This window comes from Amphiura filiformis, chromosome 15 (genome assembly GCF_039555335.1).
Source record: "Amphiura filiformis chromosome 15, Afil_fr2py, whole genome shotgun sequence".
Lineage (NCBI taxonomy): Eukaryota > Metazoa > Echinodermata > Ophiuroidea > Amphilepidida > Amphiuridae > Amphiura > Amphiura filiformis.
The window spans coordinates 43771931-43795435 of record NC_092642.1 but is presented as its reverse complement, the minus strand read 5'-3'; the positions used below and the strand labels follow the sequence as shown (position 1 = coordinate 43795435).

The window sequence follows — 23505 nt, the reverse complement described above, 5'->3', positions numbered from 1 at the left end:
GAAGGTCATTTAAAAGACTAATACTTGCTCAGAATGATTGTAAATGTGAAAAAAAGAGGTAGGGTTAAATACCACCTACTTTGTGCTTGTTTTTGCCCGCACTCTCTCATTTTTTAACCGATTTCCATAAAAAAGGTGTCAAAATGCTCAAGAGGATGAACCACTTCAAATGAGATGACCAGAAGCTTTCAACCTACGACGTCTCAAAAAACCGAAGGCAGTGCATTTTGCCGATAACACCGGAAGTGGTGTGTCCAGTTATCTGCCTGACATCACACCATCAGGGATGATTACCGCGTCAAACCACCACGCAAATAGAACCAAGATGGAAATATCAGCCGAACAGGTCAAAGATACGCGCAAACACCTGTATCCAAGGAAGCCATTATTGGCCCCAAGGCCTCCAACACCAGCTACGTTTGGAGATGACAATGACGACAGCGACAACCCATTTAGCAATTTCCGCCCATTCTACCCACGAACAAACTGTACTCGTAAGCCTTCCTCAAAATCTCCGGTTACTTCTGAAGACGACGAACAGAAAGAAAAAATCAAACTTTCTCTACCGTCTTATGCCATTTTGCCAAAAACAACTTGTACTAAGACTTCATCGGCCACTCATGACAGTTCTGAAGATGACAAACCTAAAGTAAGAATCATTGAGTTGTCCTTGCCAACTTACGCAGTTCTGCCTAAAACAACTTACAGCCGGAATTCCACACCATCCGCTTCTTCGGAAGACGACAAATTGAGTAAAAACATAATGGCGTTATGTATGCCTTCATATCCCATTCTGCTGAAAACATCCAGTGCTGGTAAGCCATCGCCGGCTGCTTCAGTCAGTCGAAAGAAAACATCACAAGACAAACCGAAAGAGCATCGTGGAAATGTACATGCCTTCAAGGCCAAAACCATTGCAACCAACTCGTGCTTTTGTGCCTTCATCGAAAACTGCAGTAAGTCCAGAACACTTGACATCAAAACCAAAATCGAGGAAACCACGACCTCCATGTGCTCGTTACCTTCCTGCGACGATGAAAAGCGTATGCTTGCCTTCAAAACCGCGACAACATCAACCGCTTCGCTACGGTCCATCAGCCTTACCAGTTACCGAAGAAGATGATAAAAAAAAGATGTTATCTCGATGCCTCCGTCGGTTGTATACATGCCTCCCAGTGCAGCGTCTACTTTCAAAACAGAAAACGCTCCACTTAGTCCAGAAGACGCTCGTAAGCCTTCATCGACCACTGCAGTATTTTCTAAAGACATGCAATCAAAGCCAGAATTGCTAAAGCCTACTTGTGCTCATTTTTTTACCATGTAACACAAAGGTACCCCAGGTTGTGACACTGGACCTTTTACATTATTTCATACCCCCCCCCCCCCAAACCGCCAGCCTAGTAGGGCATCAAATAGTTTGCGATTGTCACAGAGTATAACAGACTTCTTCACAAATACTGGTATATAGACCACTTGACATGTGATGTCATTGCCCGGCAGTATGCGCACAAATTAAGGCAATTTCCATTGTTCTTTGGCATGCAATGTGCATACGCATAGTAGTTTGCTGAGGGCACAGGCATTTTAAATCACCCAACCACATTTCATATCTTACAAGAAAGCTATTGACCAGTGTAGCGTTTTATTCAAGCATATCGATAGAATGATGTCAATTGGTCTATAGAAGGGTTATCAAGGATTAAGGGATCTGGAATGAGCGTTTTGAGCGTTTCGACAGTATTTTTTGTGGGACATGAGAGCACATCAGACATATTGAATTGCATTCTAAAATACAAAGAATGTCTTTCTGATATCAAATAATTTTCATTTTTTGAAATTCACGATATAATACAAATTTTATGACTTATTATTAAAATTTAATATTTTTCACATTTTTAATATACATTTTGTATAACAGTCCTCAAAGTAAATTTTATAAATCTAATGATATATTCTTAAAGTGTATGTAGCTGGGAGGAAAAGCCGACGATCAATTTTGACCTTTCATATTGAAGATATGGATTTTTTTCCCAAAAAGACCTAATTTTTTTGGTGTTTTGGGGAACAAATCCATATCTTCAATACGAAAGGTCAAAATTTTCAATTGATCGCTGGCTTTTCATCCCACCTACAAACACTTTAAGTATAAATCATCACATTTATCAAGTTTACTTTGAGTAATGTTAAATATCAAAATATCAATTTTAATCATTTGCCATAAAATGTGTATTACATTGCTAATTTCAAAAAATCAAAATTATTTGATATCAGAAGGACACTCTTCATATTCAGAATGCAATTCGATATGTCTGATGTGCTCTAATGTCCCACAATAAATACTGTCCAAACGTTCATACCCCACCCCTTAAGGGCCTTGAAAATAGTGAGTTACGATAACATTTCTTCAGCTTCAGATGCTCAGCCAGACCTCCCTTCAGTCGGTATTGCCTATGCGCAAACATAAGTTTGATAACTCATTTTCTGGAGGTGGTAAAATACCCATAAGAAACTAAATCTGCAAATGTCATACCTAGTTACTACCTGATGTGTGTAAACCCTGTTTGGGCTGCCGAAAAACTTTGCTAAACCAAAATCACCAATCTTGAGAACACCTCTTTCATCTAGAAGTAAATTGTTGGGCTTCATGTCCTTGAAAAAAACAAACATAAAATATACATGAATTTCATTTATCCCTCAGCACCTGAGTTTGTATAATCCCAACCAGAGATCCAGGAAAAAAATATTGACATTGTACGCATGACTATACCATTTCTCACCCTGATGTGTCAGTGACGTCAACACAAGCACATCTATGCGGCATCTTTAAGCTTTGGGCGAACTCAATGCGCACTAAAGTTACTGTCACATCAGGGTGAAAAATGGTATAGACTTGCGTAATTTATAACATTCAGTGGGCGATCCTAAACTGTGTGCCAAGACGCAGTCACAGGGATGTAAGTAGGCCTGAAGAAAAAATCCTGAAAATCTGGAAAAAGTGCATGAATTGGAGTTAAAAAGCCCCAAAAAGGGCTAATAATAAATAAAAGTGCAGAAATTTGGACACACAAAAATCCTACATTCAGGATTAATCCTCCAAACTTACATCCCTGCAGTCACATCAGAAGTCGCACTATATGGTATGCTACATATTTTAAGCATTTTTTGGTATTTTTGGCACAAGCTAAAAGTGCCCTACCGTAAAAATCCCAACAAATAAAGGCACCAACCCTTAATTCTTGTTGGGATTTTCAGAGGAGGAAGGCTCTCAATTTGGACATGAAATTTACCCTAAGCAATGGAGCCCATATGCACCATCCATTAAGAGAATCTTTACGGTATAAGTCACAGGCGTATAATTTCTTATGTCTGCTTGTTTAGCTTATTTAGCAACCAGTGACATGGAATGGTCGTCGGTCAAGGAATTGAAATAATCAATCACTTGTTGGTAACTTTACTTTCAAAATAGGCTATCGTGTAAATGCACTTAATGTCATTAAAGAGCCATGTAGGGTATCAGCTGATTACCTCAAGGACTGTTGATAAAGTATTTGTGGTCAACCAATAACACCTCTCGCAGTGACAATAGATATTTACACAGCAAAAACACTTATTATGTAAGTATTCTAGACCTCCCGAGTGTCATCACCATGTAAGCTTTGATGTGACCCAACATGACATGATACATGACCTACCCTATGCAGTATCCAGTTATTATGCAAGTATTCTAGACCTCTGAGTGTCATCACCATGTAAGCTTTGATGTGAGCTGTTGTTAACATAACACTGTTATCTTTGATTATAACCTGAAAGAATAAAACAAATGAGAAACTTAATATATAGTCATGTCATCTTGTCAAAAGATCACAAATGTACTTCATATTATATCACTCATACATACTGTTATACCGTAAAACCCCGTCTACAAGCATATATAGTGTTTTTGATGAAAGTTCAAGTAATACGATACATGTGTAAATATGCCAATACATTAGATTGGTCTTACAGTAATACTTGTTTGTCTGTGCTTGGATCTATAATTTATTTGCTCAAACTCCATAATGGCGTCTGGATTAATTTTGCTTTTATCAGAAGCACTCCATATGCTTGTAGACGGGGTTTTACGGTATTCTGTCTCATCTTAAGTAGGGAGCAACACTTTGCAGTGCCAGATTTGAATCGTGCACTAACCTAATCCTGCTGGGCTAATACATGTATGCATAAAATGACGACTTGTCCGTACCCTGGCGACGCAACAGCGTAAATGCACTATTTCGAATCAGACACTGCAAAATCCAACAACGTGAGACGAGACATACTATAAGACTTGTTCGATTACCATCAATGACTGCTGTTTGATAGACTTAATTATACACCTCGTACATATTTTTCTGTCATCTGATTGGTTATAATGGAGGTCACATGACATTTGTTATTTCCACCATTTCCTGCTTTCAAGCAAAAACCAACAAAAATGAACTATCACAATAGTGATGGGATCCTCTTATACAGTCTAACAATTTCGATGTGTCACGTAATATGAAAATAACGTGCCAAGGCAAAGTCTGTGGAAGAGGTGGTCATTGCACATCTCGAACTGAATGAAATCCAGCGCAGCACTCGACCAGTAAATCTTGTTTTAGCTTGGTAACAGGTGAGGATTAGTGCGCAATTATGTAACAGATAATGTTATCATCAAAAAGCAAATTAAATTTGCAAAAACCATGTCAGAGCGATATTTGGAAGCAAACAGGCTTCTCATAGAAATAATAGACTTGTGGTCTCAAGATCACCTACGGGAAACAGTTCTCACCATCTCCCTCATGAGCAGTCTATATAATTTGTATACCATACCAATGACAATTTAAAAGAATCATGGTTTAGTTAAAATAGACAAATTAAAAAGGTTGGGTTATAAATGAGGTTAATGACTCTGCAATGCTGGAAAATTCTGATGACCATTTCCCAAAATGAAGTGTTTATACTTACTTCCATATCCGTCTCCATAAAATCAAACACCAGACTTATATTAGATCTGTGTCCAAAAACATCCATTAGCTGAAATACAAAAAATACAGAAAAGAGGCTGTAAGTCCACATATTTAATCATAACCACAATTCATAACATATTTCTCAAAATCAAAATCCCAACAAGGCTAATTTCTTATTCTGAAGATAAAGTGATATCTTGAGCACTTTTATTTAACTTCTTAATTTTTTGCACAGTGGAACTACTCAGATGTTTTTGTTATCACACAAAAGTTCAAAGTAATTATGTTTTCTTTTTCCAATCAACAGCGTCACTTCAATGTCTAAGGTACTACTAATGTACTTCCTTCCTTGATGCCTGATATTTGATATTTTACCGTCTTGATCGACTCCTTACGTGAATGACGTTTTATATTGTAGTGGTTGCATGCTGCTTTCCCAAATCCAAACAAAGATATATATATATGCTAGATACATAATTATAAGGATATGTAATTGGGCCAAATATTGCAAGAAAATCTACTTACTAGAGATGTAGTGAGAGCGCATTTTCATGCTAATGTAATCTTGAAAATGCATACTCTAGGCTACATCCAGCCAAGAGTCTGGCTCTCATGACGGCACCTTGATGACAAGTTTTGTTCCTTGCCTTAAAACACTGGTTTATGACACACAGAAAGCGCATGCTTCACGATAAGTAGCACCAATCCAAAAGCCTATATAATATACCCGCAGGCTCTCATACTTGACTTGGTCACACCCTTATGAAGTTAACCCTCTCATCAAGGTCCATCTTCCTCCATCAATGGTAGAATTGCAAGTAATTCATAAGCACCCAAACCAGTTTCACCAAAAAAAACCATTCTTGTGTGATGCAATGAAGCAAATAAAATCACCTGTGCAACTACATTGTTAACCAGATTCTAACCCAGGGCCTTTCACTGCACAGTAGACTAAAACCCAGTCTTCACCCCAAATAGTAGTCTTTTTCCAAGACTCTATTCTTTAAAAGTATGGCTAGCCTTCACTGCCAGAATATACTTCTAAAACTATAGATAGCTAATGCAACCAAAATCTTATCAACAGCACATGAACAATTTAGTAAATTCCAATCTGCCGTGACACTGCATATACCTCACATCAACCCACAATACCCATCAACTGTTTGTTTTGGTTTAATGATGATTAAATCATCCTTAAATCAGGGCAGTGGCACATCTACATGTACACTGATTTTGATCACCAAGAAACATCAAAAAATAAGTCATGGTCAATAGGCCCTATATGCTGCAATAGGGAGCTGACCTCTATTGTCATATTTTGGAAAAACAAAGCATTCTAGACAGTGTAAACTATTCCTTATTTGACTTATTCTCATGTTTCAGTTCTTGAAACAGCTTTAAATACATCTAGATTAACTTAACCCCTAAATGTTCTTGTGTTTCAATTCTTGCAACAGCTTAATTTCTCATACACTTCTAGTGCCCGTTTCTATTCATCGTTATGTATTCTTCTCCCGTGCATTATTTTCGCGAACTACCCTTCACAGCCCAAATTATATAAACCTGCACGCTAAACAATGCATTATCTAAAACCTGCACGCTAAACAATAGATTCTAGATAATACGTGCACGCTCAAATACTAGAAATACTACTTTCACATAACCATAAAGTAGAGTTAGGTGGTGCTTTAGACACAGAGATCACATAACTATATAATTGTCTGTTCGATATATATACCAACAAAAAGTACGAATATACATTCTGTGGTGTTAAAATGGTATAGTTACAAACGGTGTTCTATAATAGTGTACAATTGCGAATAAGGTGCAACTCGCTAGACTTGAGTCCAGTCCTCGTTACGGAGTTTAGGATTAGGGTTTAGGGTTGGGATAGGGCAGTCTTGTAATAAGACTAGTAGAGTTGCACCCTTGCAAATATCATTGTCATAAATTATGATTAATGACCTCAAATAAATCAAACATCAAATGAGAATAATCGAGCTTCTATTAATTAAAAGGGCCAAAAACAGGTGGATCATAATTATACAAGATGACACCATTGCAAAATATTCAGCATTTTACAAATGAAATACATGTAGGCCTATATCTAAAATAACATAGCAGGGCGGGGGAAACACACGACATTTGGATTTAACATGATCATGCTTTATAATACCATAGGCCTTCAAACACATGTGTTTGAAGGCCTATGATAATACTGAACAAATTGTTAAATCCCAATGTCGTGTGTTTTAATATAAGTAGTTCAAATTATAGAGCTATAAAGTCCAGTTGATATTCACCGTAGTACTAGTCTGACATCTAAATCGATCGTTTCCAACTGGTTCAGTGCTCTCTGTGTTGAAACCACGATATTAAATGATCACAACATAAAGTCAAGTCAATTAAACCATGCGTGAATAAGTTACCTAAGTATGACGTATGGCGCTTAATCGATACCATTGATTACAGGGATTGGTTTTCTTTACCAGTTAAATGCTACGTAGCTGGTCAATGTCCTGACGGTGTTTTTAAAATGTAAGATATTTTCCCTAATATTAAAACTAATATAATGAATGCAGCAATTAATATTGCCTATTGTTTTAATAGGCCTACACTCAAAGTGTATGACGGATAATGTACTCGTGCAAATGCATTCGTCAAGATAATTGCACTTACCATGGAGTTATTGCATTTATCTTTCGAGCCTATCGGCTCTCAAGCTAAATGCAATAACTCCACGGCGCGTGCGATTATCTTGACGAATGCATTGCACTCAGTTCATTATCCTTATCTTAATGCCATTCTGTTCACAACATCTTTACACCTTGATTAACTTACCCATAATGTTCTCATGTTTTAGTTCTTGTAACAGTTTAATTTCTCTTAATGTCGTTTTGTTCACAACATCTTAAGCTCTTGTTTAACTTACCCCTATAATATTCTCATGTTTCAGTTCTTGTAACAGCTTAATTTCTCTTAAAGCCGTTCTGTTCACGCCATCTTTAGCTTCATTTCGCTGCCCAAGTTTGATCTGCAAAATTCAAAGTAGAATTTCAATGGTTATCTATAGGCTCTACAAACACGCACACACCATACCCCTCTTGTATAACCCCAAGTGTGGAGGTTTCACCAGTGGAATTTCACATACCAACATTCTAACTGCGGAGTTTAGCCGTGGAATTGTACACAAACAAGTACATAATCAACTTACTGTGGAGGTCTTTGTATCTCATAATGAGGGGTGTTATATCCCCCTCTTTGGCTCAAAGACACTGATTTTGAAGCTAACTTGATATGTAACCATGGAGATCAACAGTTGGATCAGGCTCCAGTTGGGGTGTGTGTAAATATGAAAAACTCCAGTTTGAATGTAGATACCAACGCACACCCACACCTACATCCCCGCCGTTTTCAGCATTTATCTGGGACATATTTGTGTATAAAATTTTATGCAGTTCATGCCTACGTTTTCAATAAATCCCCAGTTGTCTTTTAAAATTTCACACACCTTACACTTACCAGGCTAAATCCCCTTAAATGAGTCAATATAATGATTTCAGTTAGCCAGAATTTAAGCATGGATTTATATAGAAAATTATATTAAAGATCATTACACCTTTAGTCACTGACCACTATTCACTAACATGCACAGTACCCTAATCCAACCTTTATCTATAAACTATTGCAACCAAAATCAGCTCCCTGAGTTTTATTCAGATAAACCAAGACAATATTAAAGCAATAGTTCCTTGCCCAGGGAAATTCCAAGCTAGCTCAATTATATCACGAGACTAAAATTACTGCATGACTGCACCGGGATCAAACTCCTCCGGGATCAAACTCCCCAGCCACACGCCAGTGCAACGAAGCCTATTAAACACCCTATCCATTGAGCTTACTATACAGTAAATCCCTAGCTATAACACTTTTTAAACATGTTAGGCATTTAATAGCCCAATTTTTATGTACCTTTTCAGAAAATGTCTTATATTTTGAAACCTATTCTCCTACACATCATAAATCCAAAATAATAATCTATACAATACCCACCTTCTTCACAGCAACTATTTTGTTTCCATCTTCCGTATCTCTTGCTTTGTATACTGTAGCAAACTAAAAAGCAAAATAGTTATACAATTAAGGTCATTAATATCAGTACAAATATATCTAGATAGGCTCAAGATGTTCATGCAACTTACAAAATCCCTGATTATTTACCTACCCAGTACTAGGCTATATGTAGTCACACTAGTCTGCATCAACATGCCTGCAGCATGTGCCACACTTTTTGCCTGTAAGATTGATGCATAATTTAAGGTACACATCATACCCTCTATTGTTCACTCGCCCCTAACCCTAACCGCCTAAGGGCTTGTTGGCGACGGGAAGGGGAAGAAGGAAGGAATAAAGGAGAAAAAAAAGAAAGAATTTGTTTGCTCTGGGTGGGATTCGAACCCGAGACCCCTCGCATGCCAAGCACTGGGTCGCCGACACCTTGCCACGGGTGTTGGGCTTCACTGGCCAGGGAAACCGTGCCTATATATCACCTAGGGCGATTGCGTCATCACACCACGTGGGATGCATGCACGAACAATGCATATATATCAAGTAGTATTTTGTAGTACCCCGTCCTGTTAGGGTTAATTAAGCCTATGCTGAGTTTCGATAGTGGTAACCTAACCCTTACCGCCTAAGGGCTTTTTGGCGACGAGAAGGGAAAGAAGGAAGGAATAAAGAGAGAAAACAAAGAAAGAAGTTGTTTGCTCTGGGTGGGATTCGAACCCGAGACCCCTCCCAGTGCAGTAGTTGTAGTCCTTGCCCCTATAACATACATATCTTACTTGTCCCCAATGGCAATGCGCTATAATTTTTGAGAAAAATGCAACAATAGGAACAAAATTGGGCATGGGTGTAGGAATTCAATTACTACACTGGAATTTCAGTGACCCAAGACAAGCGGTTCGATACTTGTGATAGAAAATGAGGTGCGGCTAGGATGTACCTCATTTCCTAACATATCTACTGAACCGCTTGTCTTGGGTCACTGACATTTCAGTGTAGTAATTGAATTCCTTGCCCCAATAATATACATAACTTTTGTTACCAGTGTGTTATTAATTTTTGAGAAAAATGCAAAAATAGTCACAAATTTACCACAGGGGTGTAGTACCCCCTTAAATTAATTCAAAATATAGTGAAAAAGATAACAAAATACAATTTAAGACCTAAAGCAATGTTTTAGCCTCTTCAAGGGTTCATACTGGTACTAAATCCGCCTGTGAAGCGGTTTCCGGCAAAAGTTTATCAAGCTATAGTCGATAGTCCCAACTTTGCATACAAATTGTGCAAAATCGGTGCAATATTAACAATTTTAGTGTTGAAAATCGTGTTTTACTAGAACTTGTGAATGTGATATCTACTAATTTGAAAAGAAAATGCACACATTTGAGTGATGTTTACGATGATGAGCGCATGAACACACAAGGTTAAAACGCGGTTAGCAGTCGGACATTAACACGGGAAAATCTGGCCTTTTTATATAGCGCTAATTTTCTCAAAAAGTAGACGGAAAATGTTGTGTCATTTTCAGATATGTTATGCAGAATTGTGTTCTGATTAAGGCGTACTACACCCATATATTGGTTTGATTGGTCTAAAAAAATATTTTTTCATTTATAGCTAGGCGATATATGCACGGATCATGTGAAATATAAAAAAATATGAAAAAAAAAAGAAAAAAAGTGCTTTTAAACAATTGTAGTAAGTCATTTTAGCCCTATATATTTTTTGTTTACTGTAGCCTAGTTACTCAGATGCGTGTTTCATAACAAACCATGATTTATTCTATTCAACATGTTCAAGTAGGGTACATGAATAGAATACATTAAATCCTTTGTTATACTCTCTATAGAAAATCTAGTGGTGCATGCAAAATATATAAACACTTACACAATTAATGAATGCATAGTCATTAGTCAATAATACTATAATGTGTTGTTAGGAGAAGAAAAGGCTATTAGGTCACCGTATGTCAGGTTATAGGTCAATTGGTTCAGGTCAAATTTAAGCATCAATTTTGAATACACATGTGAGAGTTTGTGATATCATAATGAGGAATAATTTTGATATTCTGTCTTTAACTGGATATATATCGAGAAGTGCAAGGTGGATATACTAATATACCTTGGGATGTAAATGGTGAGTACAATTTAGAATGCCTAGTAGTTGAGATGGATTTCACAAATAAATATAAAATAGTTACCAAAATCACAAAAGTTAAGCTTACGGAAAACTACCCAATATGGTGGTATAGGTGACAAGAAATACAATTTTTTCAACATTGCTGTAGTATGGTTGTGGTAACCTGTTACCTGTGGCTTAATTAAGTTTCAGTGAAATAATGTCGCAAGTTAAAAATACAAAATATAGCTCAACATTGAAAATAGAAGCATTTTAACCAGTTCCTTTTTTGATAGTTGTGGAGCACCAAGTTCATGAAGTCATAAAAGAAATCAGGAACCACTTATTCCCATTTTACATATCAACTTTATTTTCCTAACGTGTTAGCAACACATATCCAAAATTTTAACGAAATCCGTTGATAGTAAGCTTTCCAAAATGAAGTGAATTTAAATCATCAGTGATGTACCACCTTTTGGCTTCTACTTTTAAAAGCATGTAAGCTACGTTGATACCGATGCCATCAATAAAACGAGAAGATTTGCCCCTTCATTTTGCATACCACTTTGTCCAAATTTTTTATGTAATTTCTTCACAAAAGGCAAAAAAAAACAAAAAAAAATCAATGGGTGTAGTACCCCTTAAGGGGTACTACACCCCTAATAATTTTGTGCCTATTTTTGCATTTTCTCAAAAATTATAGCGCATTGGTGACAAGTATAATATTGATGTTTTGTGCAATGTCCTTACAGTCCTTGTTAACAAATCGTTCAGTAGTGGTGAGTTTCCACACGCACTGCGTGAGGCTGTAGTTTGTCCGGTCTTAAAAAAAGCCTTCTCTTGACAAGAATGTCTTACAGAATTATCGTCCTGTCTCTAACTTAAGCTATTACTCCAAAATCATGGAGAAAATTGCTTCTGTTCAACTCCAAGAACACCTTCAGTCTCATGGTCTCCAGGAAGAGTTTCAGTCGGCGTACAGGGCTAGGCATAGTACCGAAACGGCACTGCTAAGGGTCAAAACAGACATATTGAAAGACATGGATTGCGGCAGAGCGGTGTTTGTAGTGCTTCTTGACCTCTCTGCCGCTTTCGACACGGTAGACCACGTCATCCTTCTAAACCGCTTGTCACGCACATTCAATATCACTGGTATGGCTCTTAACTGGATTAAAAGCTATCTACAGAGCAGAAACTTTCGCGTTTCAGTAGGTGCTGTATCATCTGAAAAATATGATCTGAATTACGGACTACCACAAGGATCGGTCCTTGGACCACTCTTCTTTGTTCTTTACACCTACTGCATTGGACATATTATCAGAGAGTTTGGGATTTGCTATCACATTTATGCTGACGACGTGCAGCTGTACTTTTCCTTTGACCCAAAGATTGATGGTGCTGCTGAACTTGCCTTATCCAGATTATCGTCTTGTATCAATGCTATTCGGCAATGGATGATGACGAATTTGTTGAAGCTCAATGATTCCAAAGCGGAGTTTTTGTAGCAGGTTAGTCTCATAATCTAAAGAAGTTACAGACTGTATCTATCAAAATTGGTAATATGGACATTAGACCCTCTTCGACCATTAAGAACCTTGGAGTTGTCTTCGATCAAACAATGTCCATGAATGCTCATGTGAAATCACTCACTAAATCAGTGAACTTTCATCTCAGAAACATGTACAGAATTCGGAGGTATATCACAACAGAAAGCTGTCACCATCTTGCTAGGTCTCTCATTTTGTCTAGACTCGACTATGCGAACTCACTTCTACTTGGCATTTCGGCAAAGGATAGGAAACAACTGCAGAGGCTTCAAAATAGAGCCGCCAAAGTTGTCTACAAATGCAATAGACTGGAACCATCTGCACCTTTGCTTAGAGACCTTCACTGGCTGCCAGTTGACGAAAGGATCATCTTCAAAGTGCTGCTGATAGTGTTCAAAGCTCTGCATGATGTAGCTCCGCCTACTTGTCGGATCACCTCGCCCTCACGTTCCTGGTAGAGATAACATGCGATCCAGCAATAACTATTTGCTTCATGTTCCGCGCACTTCACGATCCATGGGTGACAACGCCTTCTGTTCGGCTGGCCCACGCCACTGAACGCACTTCCAGGTCATCTTCGTTTTGCACCTTCTGTCAACGTGTTTAAGAAGCACCTAAAAACGTACCTCTTCCCACCTGAATAGGGATTTGTTTCTTAAATACGTTGACAGAAGGGGTTTGCCTCATTTTCCCCAGGTTTCATGTTTATTTTGATTTTCTTGCCACACTCATTAGTTCTTTGGTTTTACTTAAATTTTTTAATGTGTATTTTTCATGTGATTTTAATATGTATATCATGTATATTTCTTAATAATTATGTACTTTTTAAGATATAGTTTGATGTATATTCTTGTATCTGCATTTTAATGTTTTTATTGTAAAGCGCTTTGACAATTTTAATATAGCGCTCTATAAGTGTCGTTTAATAATAAAAAAAAAAAAGTAAGATATGTATATTATAGTGGCAAGGACTACAACTACTGCACTGAAAATTCAGCAACTCAAGGCAAGTAGTTATTGATTTATTGATCAAAGATTGGTTTTCCCTCATTTTTGCCTGTAACTCCAAAATGTTTGTATGTGCTGAAATAAAATTTCCAGTACAGTAATTGTAGTCGTTGCCCCTATAATATACATATCTTACTTGTCACCAATGCGCTATAATTTTTGAGAAAAATACAAAATTAGGCACAAAATTGGGCAGGGGTGTAGTACCCCATTAAGATGATATCAAATATATATTTCAAAACTAGCGGTAACTCGACTTATGGCCTGAAACATGACCCATATTTTCCACGTAAAGTCATGAAAATCTATGGAAGGCTATGTACCCTCAACATGCTCAATCAGTCAAGGGTACATGCCACTAAATAACTTTCCATAGACTTTACGTGCAAAATAGGGGTCATGTTTTAGGCTATAAGTCGAGTTACGTCTTACTTTGAAATATATATTTGATATCATCTTAATCAGAACAAAATTCTGCATAACATATATCTGAAAATGACACCATATTTTAGGTCTACTTTTTAAGAAAAATAGCGCTATATAAAAAGACCCGATTTTCCCGTGTTTACGTCCGACTGCTAACCGCGTTTTGACCTCGTGTGTTCATGCGCTCATCATCGTAAACATCAGTCAAATTTTCGCGTTTTCTGTTCAAATTAGTAGAGATCACATTCACAAGTTCTAGCAAAACACGATTTGCAACACTAAAATTGTTAATATTGTACCGATTGTGCACATTTTTATGCAAAGTTGGGACTATAGTCGTGATAAACTTTTACCGGAAACCGCTTCACAGGCGGATTTAGTGGTATGAACCCTTGAAGTGGCTTAAACATCGTTTTTAGGCCTTGAAAATGATTTTGTTATCTTTTTCACTACATTTTGAATTAATTGTAAGATTTAGCCATTCATTACATTTGCTTTTTGGACAAAACGGGTTAAAAGTGACGCTGGAGGGGGGGGGTAGGCCTACTTGATTGACATTTCTTGTCTTTCTAAATATTCTGCAGATACTGAAAATGTTTTAATTGTGAAGTTATGCACTTGTAAAAGATGTTCAAAGAACGTTTACTCTTAACATCAATTAATATCTTCATGAAAATAGCAAATCAGCAACCATTGTGCATTCATGTGCATCAAAATGACGAAAAATGGCAATTGTCGGCTATCATGCTTGTGCTTGAAATCGATTACACCCTGTCTAAAGTATGAAAGAAAATAACCCAAAATTTCTTACAATTAATTCAAAATGTAGTGAAAAAGATAACAAAATCATTTTCAAGGCCTAAAAAGCGATGTTAAATTGGAAATAAAAGCAGGCCTATTCGCGGCAAATGCACATTTAGTGGTATGAACCCTTCATACCACTAACATGACTAAATCTGCCTGTGAAGCGGTTTCCGGTAAAAGTTTATCACGACTATAGTCCCAACTTTGCATAAAAAATGTGCACAATCGGTACAATATTAACAATTTTAGTGTTGCAAATCATGTTTTGCTAGAACTTGTGAATGTGATCTCTACTAATTTGAACAGAAAACGCGAAAATTTGACTGATGTTTACGATGATGAGCACATGAACACACTAGGTCAAAACGCGGTTAGCAATCGGACGTAAACACGGGAAAATCGGGTCTTTTATATAGCGCTATTTTTCTCAAAAAGTAGACCTAAAATATGGTGTCATTTTCAGATATGTTATGCAGAATTTTGTTCTGATTAACATATCTAAAATGACATATATTTCAAAGTAAGACGTAACTCGACTTATAGCCTAAAACATGACCCCTATTTTGAGTGATGTTTACGATGATGAGCGCATGAACACACAAGGTCAAAAGCGCAGTTAGCAGTCGGACATAAACACGTGAAAATCGGGCCTTTTTATATAGCGCTATTTTTCTCAAAAAGTAGACCTAAAATATGGTGTCATTTTCAGATATGTTATGCAGAATTTTGTTCTGATTAAGATATCAATATCAAATATATATTTCAAAGTAAGACGTAACTCGACTTATAGCATAAAACGTGACCCCTATTTTGCACGTAAAGTCTTCTTCTTCTTCTTGGTTGAGTCGGTAGATACAGATTATTAGCTGCAGTTCACCAACTTTTTGGGTCATGGTCGCGGATATATGGTGCGTGTGTGACGGTGTCTCTATCTAATTGTTCTGTTTGGTTGCACTGTTGAGCCGGTTCTTGAAGCTGTCAATTGTGCTTGCCTTGATTGTTTCTTCTCCTGTTGCGTTCCACTCCCTAATTGATCTTGGAAAATAGCTGTACTTGTATGTGTTGAGTCTTGCATAAATTGGTTTATAATTGCTGCTGTTCTCCTTCCTGGTTCTTGTTTCTTCTATCAGCTCCATATGGTCGTTCTTGTTTATGCCCACCATATTGTTTGTTATCTTATACATCATTGCTAGTCTTGCTTGTTTCCTTCTATCTTCCAATGAATCCCATCCTAACTCCTGTATCATCTTGGTCACACTACTTCTTTGCTTGAAGTCCCCCATGCAAAATCTGGCAGCCTTACGCTGCACGGCTTCAAGTTGATTTATTGCTCCATCCTGGTATGGCCCCCAGACTGTGCTTGCATATTCGAGTATTGGTCGTACTAAAGCCATATATGCAGTTTCTTTAACTTCCTTGGTGCAGAACCATAGGTTTCTTCTGAGACAACCAAGCACCCTGTTTGCTTTAGAAATTGTGTTTTTCCTCTGTGTATTCCAATTGAGCTTGTTATCAATTTCTATTCCCAGGTATGGGTGTGATGACACTTCTTGCAGTTTTTGCTGGCAAGTTGCATCTTGTTGCTAATTTTCATTATGTAGCATTTTGCTGCATTAAAGGACATTCCCCATCTATTCTGCCATTCTTCAAGCTTTCTCAAGTCATCTTGAAGAGTTTGAAGGTCCTGCTGTGTTTTTGCCGCTGTGTAGATGACACAGTCATCCGCGAACATTCTTGCCTTATTTGCAAGGTTATCTGGAAGATCATTTATATAGATCAAAAAATCCAGTGGTCCTGTGACTGTACCTTGTGGTACGCTGGAAGTAACTTGCTTGGTTTCAGATGTGATCCCATCGCAAACAACTCTTTGTGTTCTTTCTGTTAGAAAGTGACGTATCCATTTTTGCAGATTCCCTCGGATTCCGTAGAAATCTAACTTACTAAGCAGACGTTCGTGCGGCACTTTATCGAATACCTTTTCGAAATCTAGAATAGCCATGTGAACAGTTTCTCCCTCTTCCATACTTTTTGTCAGATCATTCAATGTCAGTATTAACTGGGTCTCTGTTGAATGCTTGGCCCGGAAACCATGCTGGTTATCTACTAGAATATTATGCTCTTCCAGATGATCCATGATGTGCGAATGCACTATGTGCTCTAATATTTTGCACACAACACTTGTTAAGGAGACCGGTCTGTAGTTACTTGGTTTAGCCCTGTCACCTTTTTTAAATATAGGACATATGTCTGCCTGTCTCCACTGTATTGGAAGAAAACCCTCATCTATAGACTGCTGAAATAATTTGGTGAGAACCGGTGCCAGTTGCTCTGCCATCATTCTCAACATCCACAGGAATATTCCATCTGGACCCGGTCAGTCCCGGTGCTTTATTTGGTTTGAGTTTCAGCAGTTGCTTCTTGACTCCTTCCTCATGAATGACCAAATTCGGAATATTTGTTATGTTGCTTTCCCCAAGTGACGGGATGTGACTTTTATCCTCTTGCGTGAATACACTGCAGAACTGGTTGTTGAGTGCTTCCGCCTTTTCCTTGCTGTCTGTTAAAAGTTTGTTGTCAACCTTCAGGTCTGCCACTCCATTATCTTCTTTCCTCAAACTTTTTATGAAAGTCCAGAAAGCCTTAGGATCTTCCTTGACCGCTGACCCCAGATCATTATTGATATACTCCCATCTTGTCTTATTGAGAGCTCTTCTACATTCCTTTTTGTACTCCCTGTATGTCTCCCAATCTTTTGCTTGTCCACTTCTCTTTGCCTTGTTGTACAGCCTCTGTTTCCTTCTTGTTCTTCTCCGACTCTTTCTGTCAAACCATCTATGGAAAGCTATTTTGTGGCATGATGTACCCTTAGTCCGAATAATCAGACCCAGAACAAAATATTAATTTCTGACATGATCCTGTACTGGGTCTGAACTGTTTCCATATGAAATCTTGATGGCAAATTGGACAATAGAAGCACATGGTTCTACGTGACAGCTTTTTAATCCCTATTCAGGTTACGTGAATCACGCTATTGTGGACCATCCTTCTGATACTTGAGTGTTTGGACACGCGGAACGGTTTTTTGTCTACCTCTCTGTTTGTAAACAAACCAGGAGGTCGAAATAAATCCTCCTACCGAATCGAAAGTCAGCGTAATAATACGGCACTGATGTACCCTGAACCCTCAATGTAGGTATCCTAGGTGAATTCAAATTTGCCATCAAACTGCATCATTTTATATATCAAATTAAAGCCCTTGAGAAAACAAAGCCAAAACTGAAAACCATTTTTTCATAGCACTTTCCGTAGCAAAGTTACATCTTGTCAAAGATTGACTTTTATCAAAAAGTTTCAGCTAGCAAAATTCCCCAAAGCGGCATTTCGGAGGTGTTTCTAGATCTTAGTCTCATTATGATAGCAGCTTTTTTTAATGGAACTGCTATCCAAATCCCTCTAAAATTCCATGTGCGAGTGACTTATCACCATAAAAAATCACGTATTTGGGTCAAGTGAAGTATAGAAAACATATTTATGCACGTTTCCTTCTTCGAACAGTTGTTTTAAATTTCTATGTAAATATGCATTGACATTGTCGTGTAATTTGACTGACTAGCAAAGCGTGTTAAGGGGCGCAACACTAAATCACTACGCATTTTATGTAAGAACGAAATTGCTAATATAGTCCATAGTGAGTATGAGATTGTAGCGACCATATCTACCGACATGTTCACTTTAAATCACTCAATATCAGCTCATATGAATTCGACAAGTGTCTTCAATGATAACATGCAGATAAAACCGGATATTTTATCTCAAAAGCAATTCTCTGTGGCGGATGAAGACAACTTCCGATTTTGAAATGTGAGTGGTGAATTTAGTATATTTTTAGGCCATATTTTTTGCATCGTGAAATAGCGAAAAAAGTCAACGGTCATCGATATATGCCGACAAAAGTTTTGGAATCTATAGAAACAGAGCTTTAATTTGATACCAAATTTATTTTGCCAAGTATTGCAGGGACGCCAAGAATGGCGCTCGAAGTAGGCCAAAATCACACGTTATCCTATGGGACGCTTATTTAGTGTTGCGCCCCCTTGTAACGGCCGTCGTTATGAACGCATTCTTTTTACATTCTTCGCGTAAAATAAGAAATGCGCGTCATGAAATGTGTTCTATTTCAATCATGATGATAAACAAGGATTACGAAAAGTCACCCTGAAGAATTATTATTGGGAAAAATGCTTTATTGGCCGAGCAGGCGCCTGCAAAGTCTAGAAATTGTATCCAAAAATCTTCAAAAAGGCTCAAAAATGGGTTTTAAAGTTAATAGGCATTGTTCATCTGCATGAAGCCGTTTTGCTGCATATTCAGTAGGCCTATGCAAAAAGATCATAATTGTTACTACTGAAACAGGGGGGTGTTTGTACTTCACACTCATTAACAAGTGCTTTCCAAAACAAAATGGCAAGACAGATAATCTAGAAAAGAAATTAAACTTGGTTCAAAGACATGCTTAAATTGTTGTCTGTCATCAGTTTTAGTGAGTTTTGTGCAAACTCTCGCATATTGGAGGAAAAGTCAAAATATGCGATTTTCCGCATTTCGGCACTGATCTTTAAAACAACATTTCTCTTGAACGAAATGTCGCAGAGACACGAAATTTTCGGTGTTGAGCTACAAATTTTCTCTAATTTAATTAATAAGTGACAAATGGTCGCATGTCATAAGTTGGGTATGCAAAAAGGGTGGAGGGATTACACTTTTCTGAAAATTGCAATACAAATTTGATTGGCTTTCCGTAACCCGATATCCTACAGCAGTGGTTGATACCTCATTTTAAGCCTAATTTTATACTCTTTCAGTCTACTGAAGCATATAATTATACATTATTCAGTAAAAACATCACATCAGTTGAAATGAAAAATGCCAGGGGTGGAGGAGCAGGCGGATGTGGAGCAGGCGGATGCGGGAGTGTGCAATAGGGCATATGTGAAAATTCACATGTCAGCATGTCAAAACTGCTGGTTACTTTTTCAAATCTAGTGTGGGTATGATGTATTGAAAGCTTTGAATGTTGAATTTGTACCCCTAAAACAATTACTGACTATTTAAGGTGGTACTACACCCTGTGATTAATTTTGTGACTAATTTTGCATTTTTCTCAAATAAGTACATTGTAACTACACACTGGTAACAAAAGTTATATGTATATTACAGGGGCATGGAATCCAATTACTTCACTGAAATTTCAGTGATTCAAGACAAGGGGTTCATTATTATGTTAAGAAATGAGGTACATTCTAGCGGTACCTCTTTTCTTATCATAAATAACGTACCGCTTGTCTTGAGTCACTGACATTCCAGTGTAGTAACTGGATTCCTTACCCCTATAATATACATAAACTTTGTTACCAGTGTGATATTATTTTTTGAGAAAAAAATGCAAAAATATTCACAAATTTATCAAGGGGTGTAGTACCACCTTAAAGGGTTATGGTCGCATGTCACAAGTTGGTACCCCAAAAAAGGTGGAGGTGTTACAATTTTTCGAATGTAGGCGAATGAAAAATGTCATAGTGAACCAACCCCTTGCCCTATTGAGCTACTTTGGGTCTCATTTTATAGCTAAAGAACAGGGCTAAAACTGTGTTAACTAGTACTGAAAAGAGAGTCAAACTAAAGAAATGGCATCAGCTGGAATTGAAAATTGATGGGGTGGAGGAGCACGTGGATCAGGAGCACGTGGATCAGGAGTAGGTAAAAGCATAGGAAAATGTAAGATTTCCATAGTGTTGGTTTGAATAAATTATTGTATCTTCATAACCCCTTGTCATATTGAGCTTTTCAATGTCTCATTTTAGAGCCAATTACTTAAAGAAACAAGATTGACTTCAAAACTGATCAATTTCATATTCCATATTAGTTTCTCATTACATTTTGTACCACAGGATGCCTCTAAATGCACAGAAGTCAATGCAATCACGTGCAAAAACTGCAAAGGTCCATATCTCCTTTAATATTCACTGTATCATGATAAATGTATATGTTTTCTGAAAGGAAATTGCACAAGGAAACTAATTTTTGCATTATGAAAATGGTAGGAAGTAGTGTTGGGAAAATATGAATGATTAATTAAATTTTAATCAAAAAATATCAACTTTTTTTGGCGCACCCTGTATATCGTGAACGCGATTTCATACAAAATTTTTGAAGGATGAGACTGATGCATCGCTATGTTGTAAACATATCCTAGCACATTGGACAAAATCCAACTTCAGACATTTGTTGTGGGGTATTTTATGTGAATAAGGTCCAATTTGAGAAAAACGCATTTGAAAATTTTGATTTACATTGCGGCCTATGGGCTAATTAGTTATTAATTAGGCAATTACGTAAAACGATAAACATTTTTGAGGTAAAAATGGTATGAGATGTTGTAGTTTTACAATATCTATAACATATTAAAAAATAATTTTTTTGACCATTTTGACCATGTAACACAAAATGGACCACCTCATGACATGCGACCTTATATGTTCCATTTTTTTTCATTTTTAATGAAACCGTAGTTGAATTTCAATATTTTTAGCAATATGCTAATGTACATTTCTCTTCTTGATATTCATTTCCTCAACAATATAATAACCATCTCGCTAATTACTTGTAAAAGGTCATTGACCTCCACAATGTAATTAACATACATACAATTATTTTAAATAGTTCATTTCAAGCATGTATTAATGTATTGAGAACATATCCTCCAAATCTGATGACATTCTTGCATAAAATAACAATTTTACAGTCATTTTTGTAATTGAGGTCCGATATGAGAAAAATGCATTTGAAAATTGAGATTTACATAGACGCCTGTGTATTAATTAATTAGTAATTAAGCATTATCTCAAAAATTAAGCATGTGCTAAGGTTAAGAGTGGTGTTAATTGTTAGAGGTTGTCAATATATACAACATATCAAAAAATTCATTTTTTGTCATTTTTGACCATGTAATGGAAATTGTACCCAACTTATGACATGCGACCAAATGTGGATTTTGAAAACTTTTAATTCCTTATAAGTGGGCGCAACACTAAATCACTACGCATTTTATGTAAGAACGAAATTCGGCTAATATAGTCCATAGTGAGTATGAGATTGTAGCGACCATATCTACCGACATGTTCACTTTAAATCACTCAATATCAGCTCATATGAATTCGACAAGTGTCTTCAATGATAACATGCAGAAAAAAGCGGACATTTTATCTCAAAAGCAATTCTCTGTGGCGGATGAAGACAACTTCCGATTTTGAAATGTGAGTGGTGAATTTAGTATATTTTTAGGCCATATTTTTTGCACATGAAATAGCGAAAAAAAGTCAGCGGTCATCGATATATGCCGACAAAAGTTTTGGAATCTACAGAAACAGAGCTTTAATTTGATACCAATTTTATTTTGCCAAGTATTGCAGGGACGCCAGGAATGGCGCTCAAGTAGGCCAAAATCAAGCGTTATCCTATGGGGACGCTTATTTAGTGTTGCGCCCCTTAACTAAGGTTTGCCTGGGTTACCTACTCTAGACTCGCTTGCCAGTCCTATATACGCCGTACCTATGTATATTGAGGACTGGCTTACGCCATTTTGGATGTCAATGGGAAATACACACTTAACGATTTAGCGCCGGTTAGAAACTTGAAAAAAAATCTTTACAATTTCATCAATGTATATGGTACCCACAGTATTGTGCTTGCTAATTTAAGACTCGGGTGAAACAACATTAAGGAGCGAAAGCATTTTAGTGTCCAAAAAGGCAAAATTATCGTCAAAGTTCTGCGAAATCGGCACCCTTGCGAAGGGTTCAGAATTGAATCGGGAACGAAAATATCCGATCTTTGGTTGCGATCAAAAACACAAAATTACAACTTTAAACATACTAGTATTGGCAAAAGACATTATTACCAAACAATACAGAATAGAAAATTTGACATCATTTTCTCAAAATATTGAAAAAATTTGCTCACTAGACATCGAAAAAGTACGCAATCCAATTCCCGTTCAAACGCGAGGGAAACTGAAAGTGCGATAATCGTGACTATACCTACTCAATGGTGCATGAATCATGTGAATGCTTGTCTGTCCCAGACATCATTTGGACATGCCGGACTGATTTAATAACAAACAGGGTCTAAAACTGAACTTAAAACCCGTAACAAATCACGTTATAACTTATATTTATCTGTCAAATATAACGCCAATTGCTTTTGGTACAAAACAAACCTGTCCTTCGCCTAAAAAGTCAATCTTTTCGTAGCGTTTGGAGCGGTCTTCGGCAAGTCGAAACGACGCCATTTTTCTCAATGAAAGTTTTCCTAGATGATTTCGACTGTAAATTCCATAAATCCAGAATAAAAGGGGCATATGTTGACTAATGTCTTAAAATTATTTGGTTGTTATTCAACTGACTTTTTAGCAAAGTAGCAACAACATTATACTTAAAATATAAAGGTTAACTAGATTCACAAATTAATGTTATTCTCTCTTCAAATTTAAA

At 37.1% G+C, this 23505-nt stretch overlaps 1 protein-coding gene across 2 annotated transcripts in view; it reads right to left on the bottom strand.

Annotated features, from left to right (window-relative positions):
- LOC140171693 (cyclin-dependent kinase 7-like) overlaps nt 1-23341 on the bottom strand; it is a 28475-nt gene extending 5134 nt beyond the window's left edge. For both annotated transcript variants that reach the window (XM_072194989.1, XM_072194988.1), the window contains exons 1-6: nt 23232-23341; nt 9042-9104; nt 7921-8022; nt 4987-5055; nt 3693-3803; nt 2531-2649 (exon numbers count right to left, since the gene is read on the bottom strand). In XM_072194989.1, coding sequence (XP_072051090.1) covers nt 2531-2649; nt 3693-3803; nt 4987-5055; nt 7921-8022; nt 9042-9104; nt 23232-23303 — 536 coding nt within the window. In that variant the 5' untranslated portion in view covers nt 23304-23341. The remainder of the gene's footprint in view (nt 1-2530; nt 2650-3692; nt 3804-4986; nt 5056-7920; nt 8023-9041; nt 9105-23231) is intronic.
- Nucleotides 23342-23505: the final 164 nt, after the last annotated feature.